Below are 12677 nucleotides of genomic sequence, written 5' to 3'. Positions count from 1 at the left end.
CAGGCAAGGACACTTCAGACATCAGTTAGTGCTCAGAAAACTGACTTTATTTTTAAACATTCTCAACAAAATAAAAAGATTCTTTCAAGAATATGCTTGCTCTAGGTATTTTATTTAAGGTCAGTTCCCACATGTGTACTAGAAATAGAAGGCATTTCAAACTGGTAATTTTTCTGAAGTAAATGAAGATTTATTTCCTCTGTATTTCCTGATAGAAGTAACATTGAAATTATCACTGACAAAGAATAAAGTGGATATTTTTCATTCCCTTCACGCAAGCACTAGAAAAATCAAACCACAAGTTGTATTCGACTGCGTAAAAATAGAACATAATTTTACTTTTGTGAAACAAAAATAATTTGGCTTATGTATCATTTTTTAATCCAACAAGTTAAAACAAATTTGGAAGCAAAAATGTACCATAAATCTTTCTATTGTATCAATGTTGCTAAGTGTTAATTTAAACCCCAAATCTATGAAATATTAATCTGTGACTGCTTCTTTGACTTTATAATCTGTCTTTCCGAATACAGGCCTTAGCAGCATTTTATTTGAGTTCTCTTCAACATGCTGAACTGTATTTGCAACAATGGCAGTATGATGACTGCATAAAATCTGCAGACTCCTGCACAATCCCAGCTAGCCAGGTCAGCTCTGAACTAATACATCATTGCAATTCCTAGGAAGTTTACAGAAAACATGTCAAAGCATAAAGGGAGGATACTGAGAACCCACACCATGTTCTGGTATACAAAATTCAGGAAAAAAAAAAATAAAGAAAACAGCTCTCAATTAAATAACCTTGGTAGCATTCACTGAGTAAGGATAATAAGAATCAGGCTACTGTCAGTATTCTACAATTACAAATAAAACTTGTCAAGTTTAGAAATGTATTTTCAAATTTTAAGAGGCAGGATTAGTGCATTAAATCATATTTTCCATCTCCTTTTCTGCCCTAATTTTATCAAATGTCTTTGATTCTCCATGCAATAAGTGACTTTCATACATCATGGAAAAAACAGTTTTAAAGAAGATGCCACACTAAATGTGCACCCAAAGAAAGATAACCTTGATTATACAATCTTTTGCTATCTTCTACTTTCTGAATTCCTTGAAAGTTTTTTACTACTTTACACAAGGGGCTGACAATATTTTCTGGCTGCAAAGGCCTCCCACTGCGTAAGCTGGCTAGCTACATCTACAAGAAAAATTTACTTTTTGATGTAATATCTTTCCAATTATGTTAATTTTTGCTTGAATATATATTTATTTGGCATATTCATGAATCAGGTTTTGGGAAATTTGTTGTAAAAACACAAACTCAAATAGTGGTGCATAATAGTGGAACAAAGCCAACTCTAAAACTGCCTTACTTTTTTTAAGCGCAGGAAGTTATAACTACTTCAACAACAGAAGTAAAATGCAAGCAGGTACTTGAAATTTTTGTTCCTCTACAGTTCCAGAGTTCCATCTTTACACTTCCACTTTACATGTACCAGTGTACATGGTCTTCCATGTACAAAAAATCAGGTTTTTTTTCTCCTTTAACTAGATGAGATTTTTTTCCTAGTATGTCTTCTATCATCTCCATCACTTAACTCCTTACCATCAAACACCTTCAAAAGTCAACTCTTGCAAAATTAATTGAATTAACTGAAAGTCAATCTGGAGACATGAACTCCTCAAATAATTTTGGCAGAAACCAACTTCATGCATCTGTACCGTGAAGACTTTTTTCTGCTTTAAAAATACAAGATTCTCTATTTCCACCAGACTGATACAACCTACGTCACGTAGCTTGTATTCAGCATCATTTATTGTCGCAGAAATGCGCACTGATATCCCGTATTTCCAGTGCTTGGATTGTCGAGAACAAGTTAAAAACACTGAGCCATCGAGACACCAACCTTGTGGGCAGGGTGCAGCAGCCATCGGCCGTCAGCCTGACTTGGGTTTCATAGCTATCCAGGGGGCAAACAACTTGCTGAACAGGAGGACACTCGACTGTGCTGCAATCCACACTGAACACTACGGAGGAAGGGAAGAAGAACATTTCTTTTACTCATGCTTTAGAAGCTTTCTGCAAATTACTTCCTCATAAGCAACCACTTATGCATCAGCCTTTTAAGTCACAAAAATTATCCAGTGAATGTGTGCTTGCTAGGTAACATTACAAAAAGCCTCCCTTTCTCTTTAAGATTCACTTTTTAAAATTATTAGGAAGCGAGTGAACTGATGTTAGTTAATAAAACAATTTACAGAAGTTAGACAGGCAACCTTACACAATCATTACAACTGTGAATATTAGTTAATAGAAGAACCCTAGTTATGAAGAATATATATTTCCCACAGCTTTTAAAACAGTAAACATTCATTGTTTAATTTTTAACTAATTAATGTCTGTTTAAACAGCAAAATACTTGGGTTACAGAAAAAAAAAAAGATACACTGTAGATATATGTGTATAGCATATGTAGATATACATGATGCATGTGTAAAGGACATTTTTAAAGACTATTTTATTAGGTTGTCTTGTTTATCTATTTATATATAGCAAATTGAAATGCAAAGTAACAAATCTTTCTGCATTAGTGAAATGAAGAATTCCACATAACAAGAAAGACAGACCGACAATTTTTAGAATGTCTAGAAATGTAAATGAAAAAAAAAAACAAAAACCAAAACCAAACCACACTAAATATATAATTAATGTTCTAAGTCATACTCAGGAAAGCTGAAACACATATTTCTCGTATTTGGTACTAAATCTTCCACACAGCAAACACTACCAGCTCAGGTAATATGTGTCTGTTATGGCTTTTCAAAATTATACCAAGAAAGTACAGAATAAAACACAGCTCCCCCTTTAAGAAATGAGCAACTTTCTGACAGAGCAAGCAGGATGAACAGAATGTTACCAGACTGCAAATGATGCAGTACGATATCCCTGATTACTGATTAAACCTCACTGCAATACTCGCACTACCACAGCGGCTTACTGAACTAATAAAGCAGATTGACAATGCTACCCACAGTTCTTGCAAAAGCTCATAACCTTCAAAGGACCATTTTTTCTCTTCTGATCCTACATTTTCCAAGCTTGATCCTCAGTGGTGCATAGCAGTAACTGACTCTGTCACCATGAGACATCAGTCTAAGAATTACATGTGCTCTGCACATCTCCATTGCAGTTGTTACTGTGTGATAGAGCATGGCTCACTAATACTGAAAACCAGCCCAGTCTGTCTTTTTAATCAAGTAAAAAGTTAAAAAACATTACAAACTAACCCCAAGTTAAGACTCCTCAAATGGAATTTTTTCTCTTTATTATTGCATTATTAGATTAATCATGAAACAGCTGAGGTAGGACATGACCTCTCAGAGGTTCCCAAGCCAGGCCAGGTAGATCTGGCTGCCCAGGATTATGCCCAAGTGGCTTTTCCATATCTCCATGGATGGAGACTCCACCACCTCTCTGGGAAAACTGTGTCAGTGCCCAGTCACCCTCACTGTGAAAAAGTTCCTCCTGATGTTCAGATGGAACCTCCTGTGCTTCTATTTGTGCCTCTTGCCTCTCTGTCCTATGACTGGGCACCACTGAAAAGAACCTGGCTCTGCTTTTATGCCGTCTTCAGGTATTCATATCATTCATGTGATCTTCCCTGAGCCTTCTCTTCTCCAGGTGGAACAGTCCCATCTCTCTCATAGTTTCCTCACTAAGCAAGAGATAAAGGCAGATAAGAAATGAAAAATATTTGGAAAAGGAAAAAAGTTCCTACTTTCTTTCAGATTTAAACAGGTTTCTCAAACTGGAAAAAGTATTGACAGAAACTTATAGATAAACTGGAAATATTCTGAGGTTACAGAACAGCTTGTAATTGTAATTCTTCATTTCTTTAAAAGGTATCTCCCAGATTAGCTGCACTACTGTCCTGAAAAATAAGGCTGCAAACATTTGCCACCGACCATTTAGTTTTCTTTACACATCCTACTGTGACTCCAATAATTGACGTGTGTATATTTTATGAACAGTTTTTTATAAGCTGTTATTATATCTTATTCTAAACTAATTTTTTTTGTCCATCATAGAAACTTTAAGCTTTAAATACAGTTTGAAAAATCTGTGTCTTTAGGAGCTCATAAATATGTTCCAATTTCCTATCAGTGAAGACTCACCCAATCAACCTTTGCTTACAAGTGTTCAAGAATTTTCTCATTCACTGAATTTGTATACAGAAGCATCTGAGAGTTACCACTTTTCTACAAGAATGTAGCAGAAACCCTGCCATGGTTATAGACCCTGACATATCTGGAGTAATGTGCTACCTCCTTTGTAGACTACAAAACCAAAGGTTTTGAAACTGCTAATGAAACCAGGTGAATAAAGCTTTCTAGAATAGTAAGTTAACAGAGTAACTTAAGTGTGTTAAGTTTCACCCTGACACATTTCAACTAATAAAATAGCTGGCTTTTCAATACAGTGTACAGTTTAGGGCAAGAACTAAATAAAGATCTACACATCTAATGGTGAAGAAGCAAGCCAGTATTTGCATTTCTGATGAAAGAGTGGCTCAGCAAAGGCTAAGGCTTCAAAAGCTGCAAATTCCTGAAGGTTCAGTACAAATATAGACAGTCTGCTTTTACAGCATGCAAGCATCACATGATGTCCCTCTGCCTTCAGTTCAGATGCATTTCAGCTGGCTCTTCATGAGCAATGCAACACAACACAACACAGCTAACACACGATAATGGTAGTCACATCGTCTGCCATGGGAGAGGTAGACAGGAAGTATCTCTCCTTGACAAGGCATTATCCTTTTTACATTCCATGACACCTCAGAACATATTACATACAACCATAACTTTCCTGGGCCTTCAATGCAGCTGTAGCACTGCCTGAACCACTTTCTTAACTGCCCTGGTCCCAGGTATTTCCCAATATGGATCTCCACATTTCCTGATTTTTTTTCCCCTCTCTCACCTTCACTGTCAACTTAAAATCCATTTCCCCAGTTCCATTAGAAATGTATCTGTAATTCTTCCTCACTCTTTTTGTCCAATCCTTCCCCACTCCTGTCTCAAGTTCTGTCAACATAAACTTTTAACAAATTGTTCAATAAAACAGTGTAAGTTCTATTCTGTAAGTAACAGAGAATAAAAGAAAAAACATTATGGAATTCTATTTCTCTGAGCTGTGTATAAAAACTTGATTTTGCTGACCCTTGTCCTTAGTGCAAGGCTGTCTAAGCTCCCGACCTGATTTTCAATGCTGAAGCTGTATCAGGGTGGAGCACAAGCTACTTCCCTGTGCGTCACTACACACTACTTACTAGATTATGTTGCTGATCTCGGACTTTCCATCAAGCCCTGACTGCACAGAATTCCCCAAAGAAGTAAGGCAAACAATAACATTTTCTTTACAATTATGTTTAAACCAATATATGGTACAGGAAAAAAAGAGTAATTTTCAGGCCATGCTGGAAATGAGTGAATGAAAGCTCTGCCAGAAAGACTTCTGAAAAAATGACACGAGTGGTCTTTTCAACACAGGCTATGTCTATCATGACAGACACTTCCCAATGCTTTCCAAAAATGTCAGAAACCATAAGATGACATTCTCCATTGCACCACATACAACAACTAAACTTTTCAAAAAAGGTACAACAAACATCTCTTGGACAACTGCCAAAGTAAACTATTTAGCTTGTTTTATTCAGAAGTGACAGCTAGACCACCTATCAACACTTCAGCAAAATATGTTTTAATTTAGATTTTAACTCAATCTTTAAATAAAAAAAAACATGATTTAAAAAATGTCCTTGTTCATAGTGGCTTAGCACATACACTCCCACAAATCTTGTTTTGGGTTATTTTTGCAGTTAACACAATATGCAGTTCCATTTGAGACTGCTCATTCAAACTGTCTTTAAGAAAAGAAAAAAATTAAAATACATTTTGAGAAATGTAATTCCCATCTTAAAGTTAAATTCAATGCACGTAGACTAAATTCCCTACTAGTGAATGGACAGTTACACACATCTTGTAGGAATAAAAGAGGTTGCTTATGAAACCAAACCAGGGTTATCTCATCTCTGAGCTTTGCAACCATGGTAAAACAATGAGCACGACACACTTGTTCTCAGTAGGTGCCACAACTGTGATGAGATACTTGGTGGAGCAGCAGGTAAGAATATTTAAAGTAAATTATTCTGGAGGACAATAGACATCTAAGCTACTAAGATTCTTCAGTATTCATTTTAACAATGCCTTCAATTGTACTCCTAAAGTAAAAGGGGCAGAATAGGAAGTGGATCTCAAAATGAAGTATTTTATTTTTATTCTAGCATTTAGTGTTGAGGAAACACTTTCTATTTTCCCTTCACTAACTCCATTGCCAATCACAGCACTTGAACATATGCAGTTCTCAGCAGAAGGCTCCCAACTCAAATGCCAGAGTAAACTAGAGAGCGGTGATATCTTTTTTAAGGAACAGAAATAAACACAATTTATGTTTTAATTGCACAAGCACTTTATCTTGGCATAAAGCAGCACTGCTGTCATAGGAAGTAGTCCTCCCAGCTTTATTTCCACCAGAAAGACCTTGCTGGCGCAAAACCCCTATCAAGGGTGGTTAAGCAAACATGGAGGTGCAGGAAGAGTGTTCTGGAAGCATTACTCCCAGAACTAAAGTTTCTAGGTCTGTGGCAAATAATGGAAACATATTTTTCTTAGTTCAATGTGGTATCTCCATAAACTTGCTGACACATTCAGTAGAACTGATGACATCAGCCCCCGAAGAGCCTCTGCAGGAGCACCAGCCTCCCAGGCCTTACTCTGTCCATTGCCCGTATTTTTCTAGCAACATGGCATTTCAGTAATAATTCATAAAGTTCAGCTCCTCTCTAACTCTTCTTGCCTACAATTCTTCAGGATACCAAGTCAGACTCTGAAGATGCAGGGCTTATTACCAGGTCTCTCAATCTCTAACTCCCATTTGCAAAGCTCTACGCTTTCCTTAAATCCCATTAGTTTCTTTCCTTCCCCAATCTCTTCAAAGCCCCTGCTCTTCTACTCTCCTGACACACACCTTCATTTTTCTTTCATTTGTCCCATGTACCTTCACCTCTTAAAACTCCCTACAGCAAAAATACAAACTGCTTCAGAAAACAAAACACACAGAGTTCCATAAATTCACTAACATGATAGAAAATCATATTCAATTTGAAGATTCTGTAAAACTAGAAAGTTGAAAACAGCTTTCAGGAAGTAATTTTCCCATGGGGAAATCTGGATGGACTTATTTGCCAACTACAAGATGGGAATTCAAATAATATTTGGGAGGACAAGATCAGAGCTAAAATTTCCTTTGAAAATGATAAATAATCCAAAGTCAGCAAGACAAAACTCAGTAAAGGCATAACTGAAGTGTATAGAAGGAATTAAAATGTACAAATATAACTGTTCAGTAGCAGTCATACTACAGAAAGATCCTGGCATCACAGCAGCTCACCAACTTGCAAAACAGTTAAAATCTTATTTAAAGTTTTCCATGAGAAACAGAAAGCAATTATTCTAAAGTATTCAGTGCTGATTAAGACGCTCCCAAAATATTAGTCTGCTTTCGGATACCACATGTTAAAGTGTGGATTAACTGAAAAAAACTTATAGAAGGGAAACATAACCAGGGAGGAGTCCAAAAAGACAATGTCACAAGAAATTACAGCTAATTCTAGATAAAAGAAGCCCATGGTTGACAGAATGTTCCAGAGCAAAAAATTATAGTAAAGACATGCTCACCAACTACTCAGGACATGGTACAAAAAAGTTTGCTTAAATTTCCACACAGATTTGCACTGAGTATTAGGGAAAAAAAACAAAGAGAAGCACTAGAAGATACAAAGAGTGTACAGCTTTCTTCTGTGGAAGATTTAAGAAAATGTTAAACATTAGTATAGGAAAGGCACAGTTTAAGCACACTTGAAACTGTTTGCATATAATGTTTTGGATTATATGCTTGCTTTCAGTTCTCTGTTTTGACTGTTTATTTTACCAAAGGCTGGATCAAAGAGTGAATTACATCTTCTACTTCACTTGGAATAATAAATCACAAGAAAGGGTGATTTGTGTTCTCATGAAATGGAAGATGAGTAAATACTGAAAATATTGTACAGTTTTTTAGTAGGCCCCTCCATAATCCTTTTGCTTTGCAGTTTTTAAGGGTCAACACTTGATAATCCAGAGAGATCTTAAAACAGAAATCCTAATTCCCTGACCATGCACAATGCATTCCTACTATGAAAAACCTCTGTATAATCTAATTAATATATAGAGTATGTCACTTGCACATTCACAGAAATGCAATATTCTCACTAGATTACTTTTCCCTTGCTACTCAGTTTAAATTAATGTCTAAAGAAAAAAGAAAGAAAAATTACCATAATATTTTTATCCTTTTTTCTTTTAATGGGTATTGCCTACATATACTTTCATATTTTTCATTTCATAGTTTTTCATTTAACTTTCAAGAATAATCAGGATAATTTAGAGGCTCTATAGGCTTCATTGGACGCAATTATATAGAATATTTTGCTTGCCAGACAGAAAAAAATATAAAAACGGGAAAAGAAAATGTATCTGGTTTTACCTGGCTTGCATTCATAGAGATCACAGCATTCCCCTGGCTTTCCTGATGCCTTAGAAACCAATATATTCAAATAGCCAGGTTGGCAAACCTTCCTCAAGCAGCCTGCAGGGTTACACACACAACGGCTTGGGAGTGGACAGCATTCACCGGGAGGTGCATAGCCTTCAATCAAGATGGAATCTTCTGGACATCGAGGGGAAAACTGGACCTCACAGCGGGCCTTGGAGCAATCAGGTTTCTCTTCTGAAAGGGAGAGAAAAATCATCATGCCATATGTGTCAGCAAAACACTGAAGTTGTAAAGATAAACTCAGATAAAGCTCCTCTCTTTTTCCTCGCCCCAAAGCACTAAAAAAAGGAAACAGATGCTGCAGAACTGATTAGCAAAAATTACTAAATATCCTTTAAAAACTATAATTATTTGCAAGCTGCAAGGTGTCTTATGAAATATTTTACAGAATTTCTAATTTGTATGATGCATGTGATGGCTGAACCCACACAGCCTCAAGTAAAGCTGTGAACCTGTATTTGGCCAGGATGTCAAGAAACAACTTGTCATATCATGTCAGCCCAGTTGTTCACACCTTTTCCTTCAGTTTCCTAAGACCTTCCATTATGGACTGATTTAAAATGATTGCTTTATTAACCTGAACTGAGCTCTCACATATTCAAAAAGCAAGTTAAAAGTTCAAGAGCTAACATATTTGAATACATTAGCACAAGAGGACTTTTCCTGTACACACTCCCAATGTTCACATTAGAAGTGTTGTTTCTACATACTTCAGGCAGCTTGAATACTAAGAGATAAGAGGTTTGACTATGCTAATGATGAGGTTTGTTGATGATCCTTATGCATCCCTTCTAACTCAGGATATTATATAAGTCCTTCATGTACAAGTACTTTATGTCTTTTCTTATAACCATCAAAGATTACTAACCAAAATGTGCTATTATACAGCATTATAGCTCTTACAGTTAAAAATCCTACTGTTTTCATCTATCTTTAAAACAGCCTTGACTAGATATGTATTTTGCCTATAACTTTGAATAACATTTTTAAGACTAGTGTTTTCTTTTTTCAAAAAAAACCTAAACTTACGTTTAGTTTCTTATCTTGTGTTCTTATTAAAGACATTGTTCAGACAGAACACTACTGGTTACAGAGGTTCACTGCAGAGAGCTATATAAATAATAGATGACATACTAGTTTCAGTATTTTATTGATAGCCTTTAGTTTATGGATATAATAAAAGGCTTGACATTCTAGCTTTTAAAGTTGTTTTCATTTTCCACTGCATGTTTGCTCAACATACACAGAGAAGCGACAGAACTGTTGCAGTAGCAGCCCTTAAAGTACATACTCATGATAGGCTCTTGACAGAGCACTTGTACTCATGATGACCCTTAAACTCCCACTGTTCATTACCTTATGTGCTCTAGCACATAAACATGCCCATCCAGTTTCCATGACTAATAGATAATCCCATCCTCATGCAAACTGTCTCATGAAAATACTTCGGATTGTAAGTATTTTAAAAAGTTGACCTGCTATTTTTTACCTGACTGCATTTACACACATACATGTATCTATACGAAGATAAGCATTTCCTTAAGTACTGCTTAGACAATTCAATACAGATAAAATTTGAGCAATGCAATTGGTCAAATGCAATAAAAACTATTTTTGACCAATTTGGATAACTTTCCAAAAGGCAAGGCTTGTCAGCAATGCACATCAAGCTATTCCAATTCACACTATACAGGACTCTAGATGTGTAATTTTTGAAGACCAATGCAAAGTCTGCTGCTGGAGTTGCTAAGATCACCTAGCAATGATATGAAAACAAGGACATGTCACTATCAACACATAAGAAGCATCAGAAGCAATAGAAGAGAGAAATTTAAAATAGAGAACCATGTATTTTTTGTATGAAAACAAAAATATTTTTGGATGAAATATTCACTCAGTGTTTTGCAGTTATTTTTGATAATCTTTTCCACTTTAGAGTATTTTGCTCAATGTAGTTAAAGATTACAGACTGTGACAAGACTTACATAAAGCCAGCACCATTTACAGAGGAAATTATTTAAACATAAGCACCGCCTTGCAAAAGACGTGTTTATGTTTTAATATCAGGAAATAAAACACCAGTGGGTATTTATAAACCAAAGGTTTTCTTTTTAATCCTGTGTCACTATTGCTTTTGTACTTCATAGTCCCAAAAAATAAACACACAAAACCCTACTAATAACTCCCTATTAATACTCATATAAATACTGTGCTTCCAAATTGCTTCTCGAACTACGTACATGTTGAAACATTCCCTTCCCAATACCCAAACACAACTGAGCAGCAGGGAAGTCAAATATATTTCACCCAAGCTGGATCAACCAACAGACAATTATCTTCCAGCTTCCCAAATTCTAGCCCACAGCAGAGTCAAAAGCAGGTTAAGAAACTTTTTGCAGACTATGTCACAATTTGTTTCTTGATTTAGATGTCGTTTTCCTCTATGGAAAGCAGGTACTGACTAAAATGATAAGTGGTCAGCAGGATACAAAGTGTTTCTTTGAACATAATTTTTATCTAATACATGAGAATCCAGCAGCTCCAGGTGCAGCATTACTATTTATCAGCTAGCATCATACTAGTGTAACTGCTTTCCAAGTCCAGAATTCACTGCAATGTAAGATGGGAGTTCGGTTTTACTGCATCTCAGTAAAAGCTGACATGGGTTCCTCATTCTGACACCAAGTTTGGATAGAAGACTTCCAAGCAACCATTCAGAAAAGTTTCAAGGTTTTTATTATTGTTATCTCAGCAAATGACAAAATTGTCTCTATCCACAGGGATTCATTACACTAAACTAGTTCTACCTTTTCATTACTTCAGCAAAGAAGGCATCAAAATTTAATCTGTTCTCAAAATAAATTAAAAACATTAATACAGCCATAAATGTCACTGCTTTAGCAGAATTCCTGATTTAACTCCAATACATACAGCTATTTAAGATTTCATCAAACAAGAACTGTTTAATAGCTCTTTTTTCCTTTATTAACAAACACTTCTACCCCTTATAAAAGGAACATTAAAAAAAACAAAACATGTAAGAACAAAATAATTAAAAATACACCAACAGCCTCAAAAGACAGAAAGCGGGGTAATGCCAAGCTGTATTCCAGAAAAAAATCCCTGGGAAGTCACTCACCAGTGCTATTTCTGCTACTTTGCCCCTTTTCCATACCAGACAGATTGTTTCAAAGCAGCTTTTAAACAGACCAAAGTAGATTCACACGAGCCTCTCTGTCAAACTGACACATACACTACAAAGCACCAACCTGTCCCCTGGATGCTTTAAGCTACTGCCTATTACACAATTCAGGTTCTTCCTGACCAATGTCTTCACAGTCAAACAATGCATCAGGACTTAAACTCTGTTTCAATAATAAATACAACATAAACAAATATTATGTGTGTCCAGTATCAGGAGAAGTTCATTTTTCAAAGCACTGTGGTGAACCGAAGGAATTAGGCTTTTGAGGAAAGGGAGAACTACACATGGGGCTATATATATGTGACTTACTATGAAACAAATTAATACAGCAAATATATACATAGTCCTGAATAACAGGGCATCTTAACAAACACATTACACAGCAATATACATGTGTCACATTGTTCTCACCCATAGTGCATATTCCTTCACAAGAAGAATTCCACACAACCCTACCTGCATGTAGAGACAGTGAAATTGCTATAGCATAAAACTCAATCACATTTCAGTATATCCGTTAAAAAAAATACCCCTACCATTAATAAGGAGAACAATCACTTTTCAGGGATGCATCCATCAAGCATCAAGCATTTTATGCTTCCCATAAAAGTTTGAGCTGATAACCTACAACTCACTAAGAAAAACATAGTTGTCTGCAAGAGCTGCCTTTATGTTCAAAAAAGCAGTACTTCAAATAGCTACACAGACAACAGAAAATATTGGTTGGTTTCCTGATGAGGTTTCTCTGTGGGACACATT

The 12677-nt window shown here is 35.9% G+C and overlaps 1 protein-coding gene across 4 annotated transcripts in view; it reads right to left on the bottom strand.

Annotated features, from left to right (window-relative positions):
- Positions 1-12677, bottom strand: part of CRIM1 (cysteine rich transmembrane BMP regulator 1) — a 174822-nt gene that overhangs the window by 83283 nt on the left and 78862 nt on the right. For all 4 annotated transcript variants that reach the window (XM_014255979.2, XM_005526890.3, XM_014255981.2 and 1 more), the window contains 2 exons: positions 8645-8887; positions 1908-2028 (listed from right to left, as the gene is read on the bottom strand). In XM_014255979.2, the coding sequence (XP_014111454.1) occupies positions 1908-2028; positions 8645-8887 (364 nt within the window). The remainder of the gene's footprint in view (positions 1-1907; positions 2029-8644; positions 8888-12677) is intronic.

The sequence above is a fragment of the Pseudopodoces humilis genome, chromosome 3 (genome assembly GCF_049639895.1).
Source record: "Pseudopodoces humilis isolate 2021_Gansu_Grassland_sample_001 chromosome 3, ASM4963989v1, whole genome shotgun sequence".
In the NCBI taxonomy this organism is placed as follows: Eukaryota; Metazoa; Chordata; class Aves; order Passeriformes; family Paridae; genus Pseudopodoces; species Pseudopodoces humilis.
The sequence above is the reverse complement of the archived record's forward strand: the minus strand, read 5'-3'. Positions and strand labels throughout refer to the sequence as shown.